This window comes from Schistocerca serialis, chromosome 7 (genome assembly GCF_023864345.2).
Source record: "Schistocerca serialis cubense isolate TAMUIC-IGC-003099 chromosome 7, iqSchSeri2.2, whole genome shotgun sequence".
In the NCBI taxonomy this organism is placed as follows: Eukaryota; Metazoa; Arthropoda; class Insecta; order Orthoptera; family Acrididae; genus Schistocerca; species Schistocerca serialis.
The window spans coordinates 438,576,450-438,601,756 of record NC_064644.1 but is presented as its reverse complement, the minus strand read 5'-3'; the positions used below and the strand labels follow the sequence as shown (position 1 = coordinate 438,601,756).

At 41.5% G+C, this 25,307-nt stretch overlaps 1 protein-coding gene across 1 annotated transcript in view; it reads left to right on the top strand.

Moving 5' to 3' along the window:
- LOC126413141 (lipase 3-like) overlaps positions 1-25,307 on the top strand; it is a 117,944-nt gene that overhangs the window by 20,604 nt on the left and 72,033 nt on the right. The window contains exon 3 of the mRNA XM_050083034.1: positions 288-402. Coding sequence (XP_049938991.1) covers positions 288-402 — 115 coding nt within the window. The remainder of the gene's footprint in view (positions 1-287; positions 403-25,307) is intronic.

Sequence of the window (25,307 nt, the reverse complement as noted above, 5' to 3'; positions counted from 1 at the left end):
TCTGAAATTGCAATGATTTGTTTGCTTGAACATTTACATGACATCTACCGATTTCCGCCCCTTCTAATAATTCCTTTGTGGCGCGTCTTTTTTTTGTCTTAGAGTGTACTTACGACTATAGCGTGTTCGCCTCTGTGCTAGTTTGCTATGTATTCATTCACCTTTGTGGTCGGTGTAATCGCTACTGTCCTCCATAACATGTAGCATGTTGAATGGTCTAGGCAGAAGTGAATGCATTTGGACCTATGAAGGTAGCTACTGGATTATTTCCTTTCCTTTCATTTCAGGGTACATTTTGGCTGATGCTGGATATGACGTTTGGCTGGGCAATATTCGTGGTAACTGGTATTCACAGAAGCATCAGGATTACTCTCCAAAAAAAGATAAATTCTGGAAATTCAGGTAAGTTTATTATCGATTAATTTAGCTTTGAAGACAATAAAACTAAATAGCAGCAAAATAAATTTTTATGGGGATTCACGTCCATCTGTTATACAAACAGCTGTTGTTTTTGATGCTCAACACATTCGTGCCGTCATCACTGGGTATTTTTATTCAGTTCCGTACAATGCAAAGAATATGCGTATTATAATGAAGAGGGATGGAGAAAGACATGAAGGCACAATTCGTCAGCCTAAGCAAGACAGCCGTAGGGATGGAACCGAGGATCGGGTAGGACAAGACAAAGATGTTGATACCACCCAGTACTCGAAAACATACACGGCACGTTGCAATAGGTGGACAAATTTAAATACGTGGAAGAATATATAACTGGAAGAAACAGTAACAAAGAAGGAATGTATATGAGAGAGGTCACCTTTCGGTATGAGTAGAGTTGTATACAATAAAGGGAATACAGACACAAAGATGAAACACAACAAGGCAACGCTGAGGAATGTGGTATTATATGCGGCTGAGACGATAAAACAAGGAAGAAATGATGCAGGTGCTGTTGTTGGTGTTGTCTTCGGTCCGAATACTGATGCAGCTATCCGTGCTAGTCTACCTTGTGCAAGCCTCTTCATCTCTGCATAACTACTGCAATCTAGATTCAGTTGAACTTGCTTACTGTATTTTGAACCTTTGGTCTCGCTCTACATTTTTTATCCCCCACTCTCTCTTCCTTTACCATACTGGTAATTACCTGAGGCTTCAATATGTGTCCTCTCAACGGATCCCTTCTTTTAGTCGCCGACCACTGTGGCCAAGCGGTTCTAGGCGCTTCAGTCCGTAACCGCACTACTGCTACGGTCGCAGGTTCGAATCCTGCCTCGGACATCGATGTGTGTGATCTCCTTAGGTTAGTTAGGTTTCAGTAGTTCTAAGCCTAGGAGACAGATGTCAAATGTTAAGTCCCATAGTGCTTAGAGCCATTCGAACATTCTTTTAGTCAGTTTGTGCAATGAATTGCTTTTTTGCTCAGTTTGATTCAGTTCTTCCTCATTAGCTGTCAGACCTACCCACGCAATCTTCAACATTCATCTATAGCACCAAATTTCAAAAACTTTCTGTTATCTTCCTGTCTGAACTACTTATCGTCCGCTTTGCAGAAGAACTTGAAAAAGAAGAGAGAAAAATACTGAGGAAAATACTAGGCCCTAAATGAGGTACTGAGATATGGATGCAGTGACCTAGGGAAGAACTATGTTGGGCCATGAGGAAGAATGCAAGCGTAATGACGAAGTGAATATGGGTAACAACGCCCGCTCGGCTAGCGCTGCTTCCCAAGCGGGAAGGCGTGCCGGTCCCCGGCACGAATCCGCCCGGCGGATTAGTGTCGAGGTCCGGTGTGTCGGCCAGTCTGTGGAAGGTTTTTATGGCGGTTTTCCAACTGCCTCGGCGAATGCGGGCTGGTTCCCCTTATTCCGTCTCAGTTACAATTTGTTGGCGACTGCTGCGCAAACGCTGTCTCCACGTACACGTACACCATAATTACTCTAGCGTACAAACGTTTGTGGTTGCACTCGTCTGGTATGAGACGTTCCCGGGAGGGGAGAGGGAGGGGGTTCCACTGGGGGCCGAACCGCACAATAACCCTGGGTTCGGTGTGGGGTAGCAGTGAGGTGAGTGGACTGTTGTAGCCAGTTGTGGGGTTGGGAACCACTGAGGGCTACGGGAGGGAAGTAGCCTCTCTGTCGTTTCTAGGTCCCTGGTTCAATACACATGCACATACACATGGGTAACAACAAGGAGGATAAGAGGAAAGGCAGGACCAAGTGGGTTTTGAAGTCATGAATAGCTGGTCGGAATTGGTGGTCAATGTAAAAGGGAAATAAAATTGGAGAAGCAATTATACAAAGTCAAATTATGCCTGAGATCGACGACAGAGAAGGACGCAGGAAATGAATAGACAGTCACCAGTGGAACAGACAAGAGATAGCGAAATCGAAGATCCTCGGAAAGAAAAGAACGGGAGGGCCAAAGGGAAGGGATGAAAGAGGTTGTGGGATGGTAAGAAGGAAGTCGGATAGTGCGATTATCTGGACTTCTCGATTGGTTTCACAAACGTTCACGCGGCCTTGGTCAAACTACTGGCACTGTTTACCATTTTATCACTGTTGGACCCATACTACATTTGGCCTGCCAGCATTTCACCGGGAATCCATCTGCAATTAAGACCTCTGTGCGGCCTTAGTCAAATTGTTGGCACCATTTCATTACGGCTGGACGCAACTTTGCATTGCATTTGGACCCCCCAGAACGTCATGGTGAATCTCTGTGCAATTCAAACGTTTTGTCCACGCTAGTCGTATTATCCCACGTAATTCGAAGCTGGAATACGTTTCCAGTAGTAGTTCTGTTTCAATCGAACGCACTTGTTATCCGTACCGCAGCAGAACTGAGTCTGCAAGAAACCAGGAGCTTGTACTCTCTTCTGATAATGCACCGTTCTTGTCCAATGGTCTTAGCATGAGAAAAAATGTGTATCTTACTTTCTCAAGTCGCGTCGTATTATGAACTTGGTTGACGAAATAGCAAATTTCTTATGTGACCATCATCCAACCCTATTTGCGGACGTAATGTACCGCACTTTCGAGGCAATAATAAAAAATGGAATAACATGAGAATAATTTTAGTGACATGACTAAGTGTTATAAGCGAAAAGTTGTTATCGTTACACAAGGAAATGCGTTTTTTCTCAATGTTTATAGTGTGCTGTTAATTAATCTAGGCACCCCACCCAAATTACCCTGGCTGACTGGCACGTTAGGACAGAAGTGTAAACAAACGTTCGCTCGTAGCATCCATTTGTTTCACATATGAATAAAGTAGATTGTTTATTTCAAAAACACCCTTCAAGTTAACATACAACTATGTATTCTTCAGAATAGAAAATTGTTACCCACAAAATATGAAGCCAAGAAGTTTTTAACATCAATGTAACACTGCAGTTCACAGATACTGTCCAATGTCTTTAACAATGTGCATCTTACCAAAACTTAGAAGAAATTCCCACAATGTCTTAACAACATTAAAACAGTTTCCTCAAACGTAATTACAGTAGACTGCCAACACGTTTTTTTTAAAAAGCATAAATATTACGTAAACATACAAAAACATCAGATAAAGATCGTTCAGCAGAACAATAATAAGTTCACAGAAAACGACAGGCTGTCTGAACGGTAATTTGGTCTGTTGACGACGCATTACCATTTACGTCATACATTCCACGTATGCTGAACATCTCTTAACGACTAGCATGGCTACTGACGTCTGCTTTCATTACAAAATAGCCCACCTTCACAATCTTTGACCATAATGCAGTCCGTTTCCGAAAATATGCATATTTTAGACACAGCCTAACAGTAGATGATACACAAGCAAAAACTAACGGTAGCGCATACTGCGCGACAGTAACTCTAACATTCTGCGCGGTTTCTGTTTGTTCTATGTCGTGTCTCCCTACCACTTTCGCGCAACGACGCTCTGAGGGTGTTTCTTAGGGAATTGACTAGTTTGATCCTGGGATCTGTTGCTGGTAAGGAGACGCGAGACCACACTTGACATGTAGAGTTCAGTGAGACTAGCGATGATATAACCAAATACTTAATGATTTCAGCGTCAGCTCCACTGCACTCCCTGTAAAAGAATCTTAATACTAACTAAGTTTAGTGGACATGGTTCAAGGCTTTCCTATTTTTAGTTAGCTGGTAAAATAACGTCGAAAGGGCAGTTAAGTTTACCATTGAAAATTTTATTCTACTCACAAAACATTGTTTATAAATTGCACTATTGATAAAAGGACATATTTTAATACAGGATGATAAAAACCAACTGCGTTCAACAAAAATGTGAACGAATATTCCCTGAGTGGGTTTCCAAGTTCTACAATGGATCGAAGGATGACCTATGCCATATCCCATCTATAATCTAGGTTTAAATTAAGTTTCACAAAAGAGAAAACTATCAAAATGGTCTACAGTGAATCCCAATTTTTTAGCTTACGTAGCAAATGTGAATACCATGAGCTTCAATTGAAGATCGACACTAGTATTACGTAAAAAGTGGATGTAACAGATGAGACTTCTGCAGTTCTGAGTGAAGCCTTATGCGTTCAAAAATGCGGCATCGCGTGCGTTCATTACCTAGTCGGTGTTCGTCAGGGGGCGGCGGCCGGCGCAGCTCCATACAGCTCGCCATCTCAGAAGCAACTCTCTCCTGACTTCTCCTTACTACAATTTCCCGAAGTTGGTTTAAAAGAAAAGCTATCTGACTGTGTTTTCATCTGACCAATCAGGGTCTCAATGTTAACCTTAAGCTCCGCCTACCAAAATTCAGTCTATCCAATGAGAAACGTTATACTTTTCGTGGTGGGGCAATGTTTTTAAAGTTTGCAACGTAAGAGAGGCGAAAAAGTATCACGCTAAAACTTGCAGCTGGTGTGGCCCTTTTAGTGTTATCGTAAGATCTATACTGTTCTTCTGGAGGGCTCTATCTTTTAACATGGGCAAGGGGGTGGTCCTGGCGGTTACTTTTCGTGGTGGGGCAATGTTTTTAACGTTTGAAACCTAACAGAGACGCGAAAAAGTGTCACGCTAAAACTTGCGGCTGGTGTGGCCCTTTTAGTGTTATCGTAAGATCTATACTGTTCTTCTGGAGGGCTCTAGCTTTTAACATGGGCTGGGGGGTGGTTCTGGTGGTTAGCTGCGACGTGGGTGTTTGTCCCTTGTCGTAGGGCCTTCTAGCTTAACATGGTTCTGCTCTCGGCTTCTGTTCTCGTTTCTCCCCTCGGAAGTGTGTCTGTCTCACGGTGGGAAGGTATGACATGCATTTAGGCATTCTTGTGTTAGTCTGTGGTATTCCATTTGCTCACTCGTTACTCGTATTACTTTGGATAATTTAATGTCACGATTTATTCGGAGCTACGTGACATACTACTGGATTTGCTTATCATGTCAGGGTTTTCATGGAAGGTGTTGGTTTTGCCTTACACCTTACATATCACCACCCTTCGAACTTAATTTTTGCACTGAAGTTAGGCAATGATTGAATCGTTGTCTAAGTCAGTCAAAAATTAATCCTTTATCTAAATTTTGCAGCCTACTGTTTAGCCACGTTATTCTGGTTCTATGTTAGTTTGTATTACTGATTTATATTTTTATATTCTTCCACATTATTCTCGAAAATATGTTTATATTGACAAGAGAAGAATATTTTTATGCTATTATTATTATTAATTTTTAAATATTTTCTTTCTTTATTTAAGTGTGAAGCTTGTTTTTTAAGAAGTTTGTTATTGAAAGTGAGGAGTCTTTCACATCGATCTTCTTGGAAATATTTGTTTTTATAAATGTAGTAATTAAGTAAAATCTATTCCTAACACATTTTCTAAATATCATGTACAAGTAAAATGTTTTTGTTTCTAGACACTCATTTCACCATTGTTACAATGACAAATAAGAATTACTTCCAAGAATTGCTTTGACAAAGAAATATACATACACAAGTATTGAGATATTATCCTAACAAATTGTACAAATGTTAAAAAAAGGGAAAACATCCAACAATATAATTTTTTATTCCATGTTTTTATAAGGAGAAAATAAGTAAAATATAGTTATTCTTATATTTTTATGAGGAGAAAATAAGTGGCATATAGTTTTAGTGTTTATTATGCCTGACTTTTGTTCTTTATATATTGTCAATTTCAGAACTAACGACTTATTTTTACCGATAGTCTATTTTTTACTTAAGTCCATAGTCAATGACTGTTATTTTGTAGTTTATTAGCTGTCTGGTGTGCTTAACTTATTTAGTTTCTTTTTGCACAACTCCTACATCACATAATTTAATTTCACACATTCACACAATCCTATGAACGTTTAAGCATGAGGTTGATGAATGTTTTTGCATGAAGGTGATGGACTTGAGTGAGATGGATGTGGGCAAGTGTTTGATGTACAGCTTTGTTCATCGTTCCATGTTGGCTTTGCAAGTGTGTGTTGCTGTTGTGGAGGTCCTGAAATGGAATGGAGCTGTGAGTTCAGAATCTCGTGGTTTACTGGCTTTGTATGCGTGAAAGTCTTGGCCTTCCGTGTTCCGCCAGTCTGTGGTTCCATGTTCTGCCCCAGCAGGGTTCCACTTAGCGGGCAGATTTACTGCCCACTTCAGCTACAAGGGCCCTCTGTTGGTCTCGCTGTCCTGTCCCTTCTCTCGAAGCTTCTGCCTTGTAGGAATCGTGTCTTGAAAATTATGTCGTTTTCTTTCTTGATACGTCTCGCATTGCAACATGTGGGTCGTTGCATCTGGTCTTTGCTGGAGTTTTTACAATGGTTCTTACAAATAGTTTTACTTATAATCATCTAACATATGTCTAGTACCTACATTGTTTTATGCTATTTTAAAAAGCTTTACAAATTTCGGCGCCCTTTCCATGTTACAAATCTAAGATATTTTGAGTCTTAACTTCTACAAGAATCCTCAAATTCGTTTTTTATTTTTGTGTAGTGTCGTGGTGTATAGCATTTTAGTATTTCATGCTGTTAGACTGTCTATGCTTTATCCATTCACCTTAATCTATGCTGTTATTGGTGTTATTTTTGTTTTTGTTTTTATTGAAACTACTTTCTTTTTCCCACCTTCCTCTCTCTTCATTCTTCTTTCTCCTGACAATCTTATCTGCAACATAATCTTGAAATATTGTGCTGATTATTTACCAGTAATGAAATTAATCTTCAAACTTTTTGATATGGCTGACATGACGAAGTGCTAAGGTTTTGCCTGTTTTTGGGTTCATTAGCTCCACAGCATTATCATGAGCAATTTGGCTAATTATGACAGGTCCTTTGTATGCAGCGTAAAACTTATGTATTTTGTGTTTCTGTTTGCTGGAGAGATGGTGTGTTTTTACAAATACTTTGTGGCCTACTGAGAATGTTCTTTTAATTGCTGTTCTATCTCCTCTTTCTTTTCTTTTAATGGCTGCTTTTCTGATGTTGGAGCGTGCTGTTGCTATGACTTGTTTGTGCTGCCTACGTGGTACAATAGGAAAACTAACATTTTCTGTAGTTAAGTTTAGGGGTTCAATATTTTTAAGCACAGTAACTGGAGGTAGTAGTGTAGTGCTATGTGGCATTTCATTTATTACTTCTTGAAAATCTTTAAGGTATATATCCCAAGTGTTGTGTCTTTTGCCTGCATATAGTCGGCATAAAGTGCCTATGTCCTTCATAGATCTTTCTGCTGGATTTACGCTAGGTTTGTACTTAGATATATAGATGGGTTTTATTTTGTGTTGTTTTAACGTGTTCTGCCATTGCACTGATTTGTATTGTGCGCCATTATCCGAAATTATTCGTTTCACTCGACCTACTTGTCTGAGAAAATCTTGTCTAAATGCTTTACTTATAGTAAGACCTGTTGCCCGTTTTAATGGTGTCAGGGTAACATATTTAGAAGTAAGTTCCAAAACGACAAATATGAAAATATATCCATTTTTTGTGCATGGGAGGGGCCCCATCAAATCTTTTGCAGCTATTTGTTTTAATTTTTTAGGGATTATTGGAAACATAGGTGGTTTGGTTTGGAAAGTGACATGTTTAGCCCTCATACATTTTTTGCATTTGACTAATACTGTTGTAATTTGTCTTTCCATATTAGGAGAATGGCTTGTTTGTTTTATTTTTAAAAAGCATTTCTTTGGTCCAAAGTGGCCATTACTTAAATGTGTATACCATATGTACTTATTAATTAGTTCATCTGGGATATAAATTAACCATTCATTCGTTGCAACATTTCGTCTAAAAAATAGAACATAGTTTTTTACGATATAGTGCTGTCGAATGTCTGGAAATTCCTTACTTCTCCACTTGTGTTTGATTCCTAGTATTTCGGGATCCTTGTCCTGTTCTTTGCCTATGTTTTTCAATACTGTCGTAATGTAGTTTTCGAAAGGTACTTGTTTCATATAGTGCATTGTAAACTGGTCTTCTGCTGCTTCCAAACCTATGTTATTGGATGTACCCTGTGGACATCGTGATAAAGCATCTGCAAATACATTCGCTGGTCCTGGTATGTGTGTAATAGTGAAGTCAAATTCTTGTAGTATTAACATCCATCTGGCTAACCTCCCAAGAGTTAGTTTGGCGGATAACAGAAATTCTAATGCTTTGTGGTCAGTGTATACTTTCGTTTTTCTTCTGAATAGGAAGTATCGAAGAGGTTGGAAGCCCCATAAAATGGCCAATGCTTCCAGCTCCGTGACTGAATAGTTTTTCTCGCTTTTTGTGAGTACCCGACTGGCAAATGCAATTGTTCTATATGATCTTAGCCCTGCCTGTTCGTATTCTTGGAATAAAACAACTGCTAAACCTGTTTTCGCGCTATCAGTGGCCATACAAAAATTTCGTGTTAGATCAGGATGTGCTAAAATCGGTGCTGTTGTTAGTACGTTTTCACTTTTAAAAATTCTTCATTGACTTGTTGATCCCATACTCATGGCGTGTTTTTTCCAGTCAATGCACATAGGCGTGGTGTTGCGAGAGAGTCGATCCAAATAAATTTTTTATAGAATCCGGTGAGACCTAGAAATCCTCTGAGAGTTTTCTTGTTGTATGGAGTGCAGAACTCTTTGATTGCCGTTAGTTTTTCTGGGTCAAGAATTACCCCTTTCTCTGAAATTACGTGTCCTAGAAATTTGACCTCTCGCCTTCCAAATTTGGATTTTGTTATATTTACTGTGACCCCTCGCTCTTTCATGATCTGTAAAAACTGATTTAATGTGTCGTTGTGATGTTCCCAAGAGGGTTCTGCTATAATCACATCATCAACATAACAAGTAATTTTTTGTAAAATTTCAGGACTGAGTATAGTATTAAATCCCCTAATAAACGCTGCTGATGATATGTTTAAACCAAATGGCAATCGTTTAAACTGGTAACATCTACCGAATACGAGAAATGCTGTAAATTTTCTACATTCTGGGGCTAATTCTATTTGCCAGAAACTACTCCGTAAATCAATTGATGAAAATATCTTAGCACCGTGGAAGTTTTGTATCAATTCCTCTAATTCTTCTGGGCGATCTGTCTCAGTGATTATGATTGTGTTGATCCGTCTGGAATCAAGCACTAACCTGATGCTCCCATCTCGTTTTTGTACAATATGGAGCGGGCTGTTATATGTGGAGGTAGCTGGTTCAATAATATCATCAGCTAACATTTTAGATATCTCCTGGAATACTTTATTCCCGTAGCTTAATGGGATTGTATACGGTGGCACTCTAAATGGTTTGTGCTGTTTTACTTCAAACTTGTACTGAAAGTCTTTAATACTGCCAGTCTTAGGTAAAAGTACCTCTGCTTTATCTCGTAAGATACCCTCTAATTCTCTTTTACTGTGTTCCGAAATACCTTGAACTTCTTGCAATTTTTCGTCGATTTCTTTATGGACTTCTAACATGAGTCGAGGCGATTCCCCTTTTTGTGCATATCATTCTAATTCTTCATCCTCTTTATCTCGCGTCATTCTTAATTGTTTGTTTACAACTGGTATTTCTTCTAATTTTAGCTTTTGCTCAAAGAGAAGTGTGACATTCCCGAATGTTACGCTACCTTTCCCCATATCTATTATCGCTCGTCTCTCATTTAAAAAATCTGCACCTATAATCAAATCTACAGTTGGTTTAGGTATAATCACGAAGTTGGCTTCGATCTTTTGACCTCGGCACGAAAGAGTTAAGCTTGTTTGTCTCCTAACTTCCGTAGCATTGTTTCTAATAGGACCTCTTACTTTAATCTTACGTATTTTCAGAACTGGCAATTCCTCATTGGCATTACAGTGCATGAATAAATTTTCTGAGATCGCAGTCAGTTCACTTCCGCTATCAATGACAATATTGACTGGGATATGCTTTACCATGGCCTTCACAATTGGTTGAATTTGAAAGAGTAGGTTCTGTTCTTCTTCTTCTTGCATCAACGAATCCTCCACTGAATCATACATGAGTCTTTTCAGGAATTTCCCTTGTGAATTCGAACTTTCTGTAGAATAAGCTTCGACTGCTACTTCTCTCTCTTTTATTTCCTTTTCTCTATTTCTTCCTTCATTTACGCTTTCTTCAACATCCTCTATTTTTTCCTCATCCTCGTCTATCTTCTCCTTCTTCGTCGCTACTTCCACATAACGCATCTAAATGCTATAATTATCGCTTCATAACTTCCTTCATTATGTACGTTGGGTTGTGTGCCCACTAGTAACTTATTTTCAACTTCTGTCGACTGCGCATTATCCTCACTGAATTCGCTTTCCCTGGTTTCCATCTCAAATAGCTCTGCAATACTCATTACTTCGTCCTTTCCTCCTACATTCGTTGTGCATGCCTCTGGTAATTCATCTTCCTCGTTAGTATTCTCCCAATTAATTTCGTCCCAACACGATATTGTTATTTTCCTGTCTTCATTTTCATCTGGTCCCTGCGGATTTGTTTCTTCCTTCTTCTCTTCTCATGATAAGGTATTTACTTCTCTGTTCAATGTGCTGCAATTGTCCTGGGTCGGTGCGTCATTCTCTTTGGCATGGGCGCTTAGCTGTCAATTCGAACGTTTATCGGGGTTTGGTGGTCTTACCTCCACCTCTTCTATCTGTATTGTCTTTTCTTGTTCAGCTTGTTGATAGTGGTTTCTTTGTTGATAATTTGTCGGTCTATTGGTTCTCCAGTACCCGTTCCGGTTGTCGTTATTCCCTCTGTAATAGTTGTTGCCGTTCCTGGGTGAATTATTGTTATTGCCATATTCTCTTCTAAATCCATAACCGGCTCTTTGTTGAAATCTATTGTCGTTTCTTGGTGCGAAGTTATCACGCGGTTCGTAATTATTATTTCTTCGTACTATGTCTTGTGGATTCCACTGCTTTTTGCTTTCGTTTTCACGTACGCTTCGTCTTTTCCTTGCGTCATCTTCCGAAAATATGAACTCTAGTTCCCTTAGAATACCTTTAAATGCTTGGACGTCATTGCCTCCGCGCCCTACTAATGATTGTTGGTATTTCAATGGCAACTTCATCGCGCATAATTTAATCAACTCTCCGTCACTGTGTGGTACATCTAAGCATTGATTTTTCTTTGCCATTAATTCGAAAAATTTCACGGGACTTTTCTCTCCTGAATTTTCAAAATATGGGTTCTGTAATAATTCGTACTTCACTCTGTTCTGCGCTTCGCTGGACCAATATCGTAATAGAAACTTCTCTCTGAAATCTTCGTAAGATCGGCATGTCGCTGCAACATTCTGCATGGTTTCTGCGACTGTTCCTGACATGTGTGCACATATAAAGTCTAATTTGTGTGCTAGCGTCCAGTGTTCTGGTAATTCTACTCGGAATTGATCAATAAAAGTTCGTGGATGTAATGAGTTTCCTTCTCGAAAGTGTTGAAATTTTCTGACTGTAAGGAAATGATCGCTGTCGTACTTCGTCATGGTTCCATATGAAATTCACGATTCTTCACCACTTTTGTTTCTGATCATTTCTCCCGTCGTTTTTTCCGGTTGTGGTAGATCCATTGGATATTGTCCACTGTAACTTTCGCGTACCCTTGCGTAGTATCGTTGGAGTGGTACGCAATAATTTTCTTCCATCGGTTGTGAATGCATTGCACTGTACTCTTCGCGACCTGGCTTTCCATTGTCAGGTATTGGTTCGGTATCATGTCTGGCTAACTTTGCCGCTTCATTGCACGATCCAAACTGTCTTGAAACATATATTTGTGGTTCTGCATGTGTTTGTGGTGCCGTTTGTTCATCAAGAATTTCGAAACGTGTTTTTTGCGGTGCAGGCTGTCTGATTTCACGTATTTTGTTTTCCGCCTGTGATTGGAATCGAAAATGCATGATATCTTCGTTAATTGCTTGTTTTTCCGGTGCTGCTACAGATATGGATGTGGTTGCAGACTCAGTGCTTATTAGATCTTGTTCATTATCTTGTTCACTGCGCTTTTCAATGGTTTGCAACAACTCTGTTCGCAACTTCTGAAATTGTGGCTTCGTTTGCGCTTCTATTTTGACTATGCGCTTATCATATCTTTTCAGTGCTGCTTTTGTGATACGTTTGCGTAACACAGGGTTTTCAACAATTTCACGCGCTGTACCTGCTGCTGCTTATCTGTTTCCTTAGTTTCATGACTTCTCCCTGGGTGTTGTTACGTAATGTTTTGATCTCGTCCTGAGTGTCATCACACAATGTTTGTACGTCCGCTTGTACCGTGTCAATGTCTGTTCTCAATTGATTGTGACCTGTTACTAAGTTTCCTATCACTTCTCGAGATTCTTTTGCCTCGTCTTCAATATGACTTAGGTGTAACTGATTTTTTTTTGTTTTGTTCTTTAATCTCACGCATTTGTCTCGTGGTTTCTGCAATTTGTTTCGTCGTTTCTGCATTCTGAATTTTAATTTGGTTCGCAATTTCTTTATTTTGTCTTGTCATGGTTTCCGTCATTTGATGTAATAATTCTGCCAGATTGGTGGGTCCTATTGCGTTTCCTTCCGACGTCCTACGCTCTGTGTTTTCGCCCAAGAGTTGGCTGTCCTCGGTCATGGATGTGTGTGATGTCCTTAGGTTAGTTAGGTTTAAGTAGTTCTAAGTTCTAGGGGACTGATGACCACAGCAGTTAAGTCCCATAAGGCTCAAAGCCATTTGAACCAGTTGGTTCGCAACCGATTGCACTGAACTGTGCGGTGACACGTTTCTGCTCGAATTCCTTGTACTCTGTGGTGAGGGAGCTCTAATTACTTGTACTATGGGTTCTACGTATTCAAGACGCAAGTTAGAATCCTCATCGACTGTTGACTTATGTTTTCTATGCCTTGACGTACATTATCCTCGTTATAGTGCGTTATCTGTCCTATTTCTCACGATACTGCATCGTCTGTTGTACTGTCCTCTGTTCTCTGTCCGTCTTCATGTTGGGTCTGTATCTCAATTCGGTCAAGGTCTCGATCTGCCATTGCTGATCTTTCCGAATCCCTTAATTTCTGTTTTAAAAGCAATTCACGCGCCCTACTTCGCGTCAACATGCGCTCATACGATCTCACGCGTTTCATAAACTTTTTGCACACACGACTTGACAATCCATTCACTTACTTGTTGGATCAGAACCAAATTGTCAACAATGTATCCGCCACCTGTGCGCTTGCATTGTAGAGAAAACTTAATTCTAACAATATTAAAATTCATAACTTAATTATGCTATTGTCTCTGCTAGAATATCTCACGTTCTATTCAATACTTTCTTGCTATGTATCGCTGCAGCTACTGTTTTAGACTATTTGTAACTTTAGTAAAAAAATTTTACTATGAAAATTTTTCAACAAGATATTTTTCTGACCTACATAGGCATGTGGTCACCCTTCAGTCATGGTATTTTACCATCCTGGCAGGGTCGCCATTCTCTAACATTCTGCGTGGCTTCTGTTTGTTCTATGTCGTGTCTCCCTACCACTTTCGCGCAACGACGCTCTGAGCAAGTTTTTTTAGAGAATTGACTAGTTTGAACCTGGGACCTGTTGCTGGTAAGGAGACGCCAGACCACACATGACATGTAGAGTTCAAAAGCGTTCAGTGAGACTAGCGATGATATAACCAAATACTTAATGATTTCAGTGTCAGCTCCACTGCACCCCCTGTAAAAGAATCTTAATACTAACTAAATTTAGTGGAAGGGGTTCAAGGCTTTCCTATTTTTAGTTAGCTGGTAAAATAACGTCGAAAAGGCAGTTAAGTTTACCATTGGAAATTTTATTCTACTCACAAAACATTGTTTATAAATTGCACAATTGATAAAACGAAATATTTTAATACAGGATGATAAAAACCAACTGCGTTCAACAAAAATGTGAACGAATATTCCCTGAGTGGGTTTCCAAGTTCTACAATGGATCGAAGGATGACCTATGCCATATCACATCTATAATCTAGGTTTAAATTAAGTTTCACAAAAGAGAAAACTATCAAAATGGTCTACAGTGAACCCCAATTATCTTTAATTACTTATCTAACTTGTCGTAAATTACAGTGGCTGATGTGACTTCTCAATAATTATATAACCGAAAAATCATCGCGTTTCAGAATTTATCTTATGTAGCAAATGTGAATACCATGAGCTTCAATTGAAGATCGACACTAGTATTACGTAAAAAGGGGATGTAACAGATGAGACTTCTGCAGTTCTGAGTGAAGCCTTATGCGCTCAAAAACGCGGCATCGCGTGCGTTCATTACCTAGTCGGTGTTCGTCAGGGGGCGGCGGTCGGCGCAGCTCCGTACAGCTCGCCGTCTCAGAAGCAACTCTCTCCTGACTTCTCCTTACTACAATTTCCCGAAGTTGGTTTAAAAAAAAAGCTATCTGGCTGTGTTTTCATCTGACCAATCAGGGTCTCAATGTTAACCTTAAGCTCCGCCTACCAAAATTCAGTCTATCCAATGAGAAACGTTATACTTTTCGTGGTGGGGCAATGTTTTTAAAGTTTGCAACGTAAGAGAGGCGAAAAAGTCTCACGCTAAAACTTGCAGCTGGTGTAGCCCTTTTAGTGTTATCGTAAGATCTATACTGTTCTTCTGGAGGGCTCTATCTTTTAACATGGGCTGGGCGGGTGGTCCTGGTAGTTAGCTGCGACGTAGGTGTTTGTCCCTTGTCGTAGGGCCTTCTAGCTTAACACGGTTCTGCTCTCGGCTTCTGTTCTCGTTTCTCCTCCGGAACTGCGTCTGTCTCACGGTGGGAAGGTATGACATGCATTTAGGCATTCTTGTGTTAGTCTGTGGTATTCCATTTGCTCACTCGTTACTCGTATTACTTTGGTTAATTTAATGTCACGATTTATTCGGAGCTACGTGACATACTATTGGATTTGCTTATCATGTCAGGGTTTTCATGGGAGGTGTTGGATTTGCCTGACACCTTACATAACTTTTAAATCTCGGCCAGGAAGGTAACAAAATCTTTTAAGGTGACGCGCAATAGTTCGAACAAAACATAATAAGGCTCAGCGAGACACGCACCACTTCTAATCTTGCCTCAGAACTATATGTAGTGAAACCTCAGCCTTAAAGCAAACCTTAATGTTACTGTGTAAGCTTCACATTAGCCTCGACAGTATTAATCATACACCACAATTTTACTTGGTGCCACAAACAGAAAAAAAAATCAGTAATATTGGACAAGACAGGCGCCGTACTGTTCTTGACCAACTCGACGAACGACCGCAATACTGTCGTACCTATAAGCACGCAGAAATAATTACTGTCCAAGCTTACAGTATACCGGCGGCATTAATCTTTAGACTAAGATGCAAAAACAAGAACATACACAGTGCAATGTTAGTGATGCGTAACCACAACGTACCACAAAATAGCCTACAAACCCTGTTCCCATCGTCATAACATTATCCAGTTCAAAAATAACCCGACAAGCATCACCTGAGAGCGCCCCCAGCGCACCACAGCTTATCGAATGAGGGTGTTACTTCCTCGTGAACACGTATGCACATGCAGACTCAACCGTACGCCGTAACATGTATCTGGAAGGACTTGATCCCGCACGGGAAGCATTCGAATGTCACTGCAACACCAGCATATATTAGCCAGGAGACCGTTACCACAAGCAACTAAACGTGGCTCTCTTCGATGGCGCAGAAACCATGTGCTAATCATGCAAGAGCTAACAGCCAGCTCTCGGCATTGTTCACGTCTAAGTGACTTGTAAAGACATTACGGGTCTCTCCAGTCTGAACGTCCACCTCCATTCGCTGCCTGTAGTCACTTCTCACTGTTCAGATACGCGTCAAAGAGGGCACCCAGCATAGAGATCACTGAGGGCACCTGATCTTGCGATATCTTTGACACAGAAACTGTCGATAGCATTAGTGCCAACCATGGCTACAATTGACTTGGAATCCAAAACTCAGATGGTGTACGGTGAAAAATGTATTCAGTACACAAAAGGAGGTCAGGGATTTTCACCTGCCCCAGATGACTGGGTGTTGTTGTGTCGTCTCCATCATCATTATTCATCCCCATTACGGTCGGAGGAAGGCAACGGAAAACCACCTCCATTAGGATCTTGCCTCGTATGGTGGTGGGGGTCTCCCGCATTCCCCTTCGCTCTGTCAAGAAGCATGGGACTTCATTCCCATTGAATTAGAAGCTGCATCGTGTCTGTGAGAAAGAAGACAAATAGATACCACTTATAGGAGAATTTAAAGGCCTGAAAGACTATAACCGTATACCCGACTGGAACTCGAACACAGTTTGCCCCTTCGTGTAGCAACATGAAGTTCCGAATTCGAGTCCCGAGCTACCACCTTCTTTCCAGCAAGTTCTGTGAGAAGAAATTTTCATTGCAGGTCATATTTACTTTATTTGATACGGAAGCTCAGTGTCACAGATCTTACTTAAGCAGCACAAGGTAGTATGTGGTGCTCATCATAAACCCACCGATGATTCGTTGATGACAAGACATTACGACCACCTGATTTATAGGTGTGTTGGGCAACCTTTAGCAGACAATACAGCAGAGAGTATACGTGGAATGTATTGGAAAATTCTGTAGCAGGCTTCCGGAGGTATGTAGCAGCTGTTGTCTACATCTACGTGATTACTCTGCTATTCACAATAAAGTGCCTGGCAGAGGGTTCAAGCTGTCTCTCTACAGTTCCATTCTTGAACAGCGCGCGGGAAAAACGAGCACTTAAATTTTTCTGTGCGAGCCCTGATTTCTCTTATTTTATCGTGATGATTATTTCTCCCTATGTAGGTGGGTGCCAACAGAATGTTTTCGCAATCGGAGGAGAAAACTGGTGATTGAAATTTCATGGGAACATCCCGTCGAAGGAAAAACGCCTTTGTTTTAATGATTGCCACTCCAATTCACGTTTCATATTTGTGGCACTATCTCCCTTATTTCTTGATAATACGAAACGAGCCGTCCTTCTTTCTACTTTTTCGATGTCATCCGTCAGTCCTACCTCATGTGGATCCCACACCGCACAGCAATGATCCAGAATAGGGCGGACAGCGTGATGTAAGCAGTCTCTTCAGTAGACCTGTTGCACCTTTTAAGTGTTCTGCCAATGAATCGCAGTCTTTGGTTTGCGCTACCGACAACAGTATCTAGGTGGTCGTTCCAATTTAGGTTATTTGTAATTGTAACCCTTAAGTATTTAGTTGAATTTACAGCCTTCAGATTTGTGTGACTTATCGCGTAATCGAAATGTAGTGGATTTTTTTATAGTATTTATGTGAATAACTTCACACGTTTCTTTATGCATGGACAATTGCCATTTTTCACATCATACAGATATGGTGATGCATTTTGCACGAAATTCTCGGAACTTACGGTTTGTGGGCACTGAGGTGGTGCCCTAAGCGCCCCAAATATGTTCCATACAGTTCGGATTAGACCAACTTGGTGGTGAAGACATCAGCAAGAGTTCACTATAATACACTTCAAACCGCTGTAGCAAGATCCTGGTTTTGTGACACGGACAGTTATCCTGCTGAAAGGTGCCATTGCCGTCGGGGAGCTCTTCAAGCATGAAGGGATGCAGGTGGTCAGAATTAATGCTCACGTAGTCTGCAGGTGTTACGGTACATCCGATTTCTACCGCAGGTTCCATGGAAGCCCAGGTGAACCTCCCCCACGGAGTAGTACTGCCAACATCGGCCTGCATCCGAGGCGCGGTGCATGTTTAGAACAGCAATGTCCTGAGTGACGTTGTTCGGGACACGAAATTTCATAGTGTTATAAGAAACGTGTTTTATGCGGACAGGAGACTCCCTTCCACTGATCGGCAGTCAGACTACGACGATCCTGCGCCCTTACAATCGTAATTGACGATTCCGTTGCGTCAACATGGGAACACTGCTGAGGGGGTCAATGTCCAACAATGTGCACCTACCAAGTGCTAAAACACGCTTGTGCCTGCACCAGCTTTGTCGTCCTATCTACCACAAATCAGCGCCTACCCCACCTTACAGAGCGGGCAAGCTAGAAGCCTCCGCATTGTGCGAAGAGGCGTGTGCGTCCAACACTTTGACGCCTACTCCTGGTTTCAACTCCTTTCAAGAACTTTCCATATATTTTTTCAAACAAAATTCGAAAAAATTCCGCACTGGCTGTGTGAATGATTTTTATTAAATCTGCGACCGGTTTCGCACCACTTACCGGTGCATCCTCAGGCAATCTGTACAAAGAACAACATAATAAGAGCTCATATAAACTACTCGATCCCCCAATTCTGAGGTGCAAATTACACTTTTAAATAGCCAGTTTTTTTTAATGAAACAAGAAAGTACTCACACACGCTGTTTGCAACATAGTAACGTTGAACATTGCCCTGTAGCCACTCCCCACCATTCACGTCCAATATACGGTCATCTGGTGAAAGCGATAATTAAAATTTAAAAATCATTTTAAAAAATTTTGCCCATTGTCAAAGTCGTTCGTGTCAGTTGATTTCCCTATCTGCGGCCCCTATTGTCACTAGGCTGGTTCCCCATTCGATTCAGCTGCGCTTACATAACAGGTGTTTATCATTAAAGTGCAGCTAATCAGGGAGGTCCAGCGTGGACTGTAATTATCGTCATATAATGCCTGGTAGATAGGTTAATGCGTTAAAGCGGAATCGATTCTCGCTGGAAAACAAATTAGTTCCTGTTGTGGCCACCAGGTGCAAATCTGGCGCTCTACACTGTGTGTTTGTAAAGCTCTGTATAAAGGAATGTATGTCCATCCTTTTCCCCTGAGTTTGTCGCCGTCCGCCGTTCAGGACTGGCTAAAACTGCGTCACGTGACATTAGCAGTCATTGTGGGCCCTAGCGTTACGTGTGAAGCGTAAGAATTGTTGTGTACCTTCGAAGTTTTAAGTAGAATAATGCCTCAGTGCTTTGCTTTTGGCTGTTCATTTCGAAGCGAAAAGGGGAGCACTGTACAGAATTCCTTCCGAAGAGAGAGATGCAACAAGGAGGAGAATATTCGTCACAGTGAGAAAGGTTGCAGGAACTCGACTCAACCATTCAGTTAATTTTATTCATTTCTGGCCTTTTGTCTTCGTCTCCTTTTTACACTTCTGTTACTTCATTTCCAATCCATTCGAACAGCTAAAAAAGACAGAAGAGCTAATAGGATGGTTTAATGGCAATTTAATTACAAAATAGAAATCTTAGAGATAAAACTGCCACAGTTAGCACATAAAACGAAAAATAGTGAGTGGTACCGTACAAAGTTATCATGACCGGTAAAATGTTTGACCTGGTCGACTGTACAGTATGGTTCAAACTTATATTTACGATTCTCACAATAATAAATTGTACTTTGTTCCACAGAATAAAATATAAAAAAAATTGCTCTAGGCAACTACCGAACCTACGACCTTTCATTCAGTAACCATTGCCGTTACCAGTAGACTATTATTACTGTTGCAGCCTGGCCGCTAATCGATGTTGTATTAATGCAAATAGAGTTGTTACTGTTTCCTACAGTCTACTTTTGATCGTAGGCTTAGTGTTATTCGAACACACCTTAAAAATATTGTATTCTCCTGTACTTTCGTAATCATTCTCTTAATGTCAGCCGGCCGGAGTGGCCGAATGGTTCTAGGCGCTACAGTCTGGAACCGCGCGAACGCTACGGTCGCGGGTTCGAATCCTGCCTCGGGCATGGATGTGTGTGATAATCTTAGGCTAGTTAGGTTTAAGTAGTTCTAAGTTCTAGGGGACTGATGACCTCAGCAGTTAAGTCCCATAGTGCTCAGAGCTATTTCAACCATTCTTAATGTCATAGAAAAATTTGCAGACAAAAGTTTTTGAGATAGATCTGACAAAAATATAAAGTATGCATAATCATATAGGCACCTTTGTCAGTTCTATTTACTAACGTACCGTGCGTATATATATTTCAATCCAATGCTTTATTTCGTGTAGTAGAAAAGACATTGGGCGAATTTTCGTAGTACCGAGTAGCAGGAACAAGAAGTATGTCGATATAGAGGTTTAAATTAGCGACGGGTTTTTCCTTACATTTGTGAACTAATATTGGTTCCCTTTTGTCCCGCTGACTATTGGATAGCATCAATTTAACGTTAATTAATAAAACAGGTGTTCAAACTCGATACCACAACAATAACTGCGAAATCTGCTTTCGCTATTAATAAAGGATAGCAGGAAAAAAACTGTTTCGTACTCGCCACAACAAATGCTTTTCGACTCATTTAGCTTAAATTTGTTCCGTTTGAAGCCATTGATTAGTTTTAGCAGTACATTAGACGGTTGAGTGCACTTCTTTAATTTACACGGCTGAATATTCTGAAATATGTTGCGGAAGTCAATATATCACCAGCGGCGCAGTGGGCCAAAATGGCGGTCACTGGCAAGTAGGCCGTACTTTCCCTGTACAAATCTTTATGTGTATGACGGTACGACATCCACGCTGCCATCTGAATACCCACAACGTGAGTTAACAGCATGGCTATCGAGAAGAGAGATGGTGCGCCGTTAGTGAGATTGTTTTATGTGAACTGCAGCAATTAAAGTGCTGCACTGAGACAGTGTTGCCGATGAAATGCCTGAGGAGACGCCCGATGTCATTAAATGGTTTAAAGAAGATGATAATGAAATTCGAAAATACGGGTGGACTTTGTGTGACATCTGGAAGAGGTAAGCGTCCCATCCCGCTGGAAGTTGTTGTCGAGGTTTCTGTTGCTGTAACTTATCATGCGGCAGGTACATCGACTACGTGCTATTGCTCGTGCAGTGCCACAAGAATTGTCCATCCCATGGACAACGGTACTGAAAGTTTGCGGTTTATATTACATTGGTATCGACGCAAGATCCAGACAGTGCAGCAACTGAAACCCTCTTGATCCGCAGCAACGTTCTGAATTTGCTCTTCGGTTCCTGGCGCGGATCGATGTTGATGACATGTGGCAGGGCAATATTCTATGGAATGACGAGGCACATTTTGCACTATATGGTGCAGTGAATACACAGAAAGGCCGAATATCGGGTACTGTTAAACAGGGTGTTGTGCACGAACAGCCATTGCACTCACCGTGTAAGACAGTGTGAGGTGGATTCACAAGCACCTTTCAGGTGTACCGTGACGTCTGCACCTTATCCAGAGCTCTTTGTGCAGCATGTGATTCCTGCTTTCGAAGAGAGCAGCTGTATGGAAACAGCTATTTTCATGTAGGACGAGGCAACACGTCATGTCTCTCGCCGTTGAAAGATCTGCTGTCCGGAACCGCGTGACTGCTACTGTCGCAGGTTCGAATCCTGCCTCGGGCAAGGATGTGTGTGATGTCCTTAGGTTAGTTAGGTTTAAGTAGTTCTAGGGGACTGATGAGCTCAGATGTTAAGTCTCATAGCGCTCAGAGCCATTTGAACCAAAGATCTGCTAAATGCAGCCTCCCACGAACGTGTTACTGCAGAGATTTTCCTGATACATCGGCTGAAACTCTAAAGCCATCTGACTTTTAGCTCTGGGGATATCTAAAGGAACTTTTTATGCCCACGTCCAGTTCCTAATCAACTGTAATTTGGAAACATATATGTATACGTCTTTCTTGCATTCACAGCGCCTGATTTGCCCCTTGTGCCGAAATTGGAATTTTTTCGTCCTAAATCGGTTCCACACTAAGTGATTGGAATATACGCCAAGTTTCGCTGCCGCACGATAATTGCAGCCCACACTGGACCTTTGTGTGTGCTTCCACTTTAATTTTAATCACTCGCTACTTTCCGTACCGCGCTACATAGCTGCAACGCCACTATTTATTGTCGTGGTGGGCAGTGGACTGAATCTTAGGGGTCACCAGTGAACATTTATGCCGGCCGGGATGGCCGAGCGGTTTCTAGGCACTACAGTCTGGAACCGCGCGACCGCTACGGTCGCAGGTTCGAATCCTGCCTCGGGCATGGATGTGTGTGATGTCCTTAGGTTAGTTAGGTTTAAGTAGTTCTAAGTTCTAGGGGACTGATGACCTTAGATGTTAAGTCCCATAGTGCTCAGAGCCATTTGATTGGAACATTTATATTTACAAATTTCCATGCAGATAGTAAGAAATGCACATTTTGAAACGAAGTCAGTGCTAAACTCGTTAAGTTCAAACGCTAAGATGCTAGCTCATAAGTAAACTGCTTAGAGTTAGTAACTTTTTTCTAGTTTGGGTAGTTAGCACCAGATTCATATCTTAAAGTTCTACATCTACATCTAATTCCACATCAGCGCTCAGCATGTCACCATGCAGTGCATGGCGGAGGGTGCCACTTACCGCTGATAGTAATTTCCTTTCCTATTCCACTCACAAATAGAGCGAAGGAGAAAAGATTGGCTTTAACACTTCGTACTAGCTCTAATTTCTCTGAACCTGTCTTCGTGGTCCTTACGCGAAATGTACGTTGCCGGTAATAGAATCGTTGTGTAACTGGATTCAAATGCTAGTTCTCTAAATTTCGTCAATAGTTCAAAATGGTTCAAATGGCTCTGAGCACTATGGGACTTAACTGCTGAGGTTATCAGTCCCCTAGAACTTAGAACTACTTAAACCTAACTAACCTAAGGACACCACACAAATCCATGCCGGAGGCAGGATTCTAATCTCCGACCGTAGCGTTCGCGCGGTTCCAGACTGTAGCGCCTAGAACCGCTCGGCCACACCGGCTGGCTCGTCAATAGTGCCAAGCGTCTCCCATTTCAGTTCACGAAACACCTCCGTAATACCTCCGTGCTGATCGAACGTACGGGTAACAAATCTAGCAGGACGCTTGCTTCGATGTCTTCCTTTAATTCGCTGCTAGCGATCTAAAACACTCGAGCACCACTCAAGGATAGGTCGCACTAGTGTCCTATAGGCGGTCCCGTTCCCTAAAATATCCCATTAAACCGAAGTCGACCATTGCCTTCTCTACCACCGTCCTTATGTACTCGTTTCATTTCATATCACTCTGCAGTTTTACCCTTCGGTATTTAATCGATGTGGCTGTGTCAAACAGCACACAACTAATGCTCTTTTCGAACGTTACAGGCCTGTTTTCCTTACTTATGCGCATTATCTTACATTTTCCTAGAACGAGCTGCCATCCATCACGCCAAGCAGAAATTCTGTGTAAATCTTTCTGTATCCTACTGTAGTTACTCAACGACCACGCCTTCCTGTACAACGCAGCGTGATGAGGAAACATCCGTAAATTGTTAGTCACCTTGTCCGTCAGAGAATTTATGTACACAGAGAATAAGACCGGTCCTATCAAACTTCCCTGGGGCACTCCTCATGATAGCCCTGTCTCTGATGAACACTCAACGTCAAGAACAAGGTACTCCGTCCACGGATTCCCATTTCAGTTCACGAAGCATCTCCGTAATACCTCCGTGCTGATCGAACCTACGGGTAACAAATCTTAAGACGTCTCCAAGACCCTCGCACATCTGAGAAGATATTCTATGTGCTCGTACGTAGTCTGCGATGTACCACGACAGCTTCCCGCACAACGCAGCTTGATGAGTGAACATCAGTAAATTGCTAATCATCTTGTCCGTCAGGGCATTTATGTACTCAGAGAATAAGAGTCGTCCTTTCACACTTCCCTGGGGTACCATGTCAAATGCTTTACGAGAACCTAGGGATATGGACTCTGCCTGTTACCCTCCGTCTGTGGTTCGTAGGACATCATGTGAGAAAAGGGCAAGCTGAGTTTCAGACGAGTGAAATCCGTGCTGATTTATAGACGGAAGCTTTGCTGTCTCAAGGAAATTTATTATATTTGAATCAGAATGTGTTCAAGAATTATGGAGCAAACTGATGCTAAGTGTTGTGTCTAGAAACTCTGCCTACTCGGCTCGCTAGACAAACAATCAAACCACTCGTATTAATGAGTTTTTTTACAATAAGGCAATTACAATACTTAACTTTGATAGTGTCGCGAGCAAAGGGCGACATAAAAAGCAATCGGTCTTCGTCAGAATAGAGAAACACAAGTCTGTGCTACATAGAGATTCCTAACGAAGTCACTAACGTTGACGTTGCTATCCAAGTGGCTAATATTTAAGCTGCTATTGAAACGACTAATCTTGAAGCTGCGATTGAAGTGGGCCCCACTAGTCGGGTGCGGCGCTTATGTCCTCTTCACGTAGGGGCTGCCTCTGACGCGTTGTCGTCCTGTAAGGGAGGTCAGTCAGCGTGCGTTTGGCTGACTTCTTCTCACAGCCTTCTCTTCCCCGTCGTTCCCGACTGGCGTACCGGCGCCGTAACATTAAAAATATGGTTCTGTAACTATGCGGGTCCTTTCTTTTACTTTTCTTATTTAGAGGAGTCACCTGCGCTTTTTTCCGCTCAATTGGGACTTTGCGCTCGGAAAGAGATTTGCGATAAATGCAAGCTAGGTAAAGGGCCAGCGTCGTGGAGTACTCCGTCTAAAGCTAAACTGGAATTCCTTGTGAACCTGGCCACTTATTTGTTTTTAACTCTTTCAGGTGCTTTTCTACGCCACGAATGCCTATTTCTGTGTCCTCCATGCGGGAGTCTGTGGGACAGTCAAATGAATTTACAATTCGTTTAAACTTTGTCCATACTTTCTCCACGTCTGTCACACTGATTTCCATTCACTGTCTAAGTAGGTTGCTAACCACTGCTTATTTGCTTTTTCTAGAATAAATACTCTCCTACCCCATTTGACGGATTTGTTAACTTTAGTACACATCATCGCTATAATGATATCATCACCGATTCCTGTCTCTACAGCTGACATTGTCGATAAGGTCACGTCTGGTGGCAGCTATGTAGCTAGAAGGCCTAAAATATTGTCACTGTTTGTGAAAAGCCAGT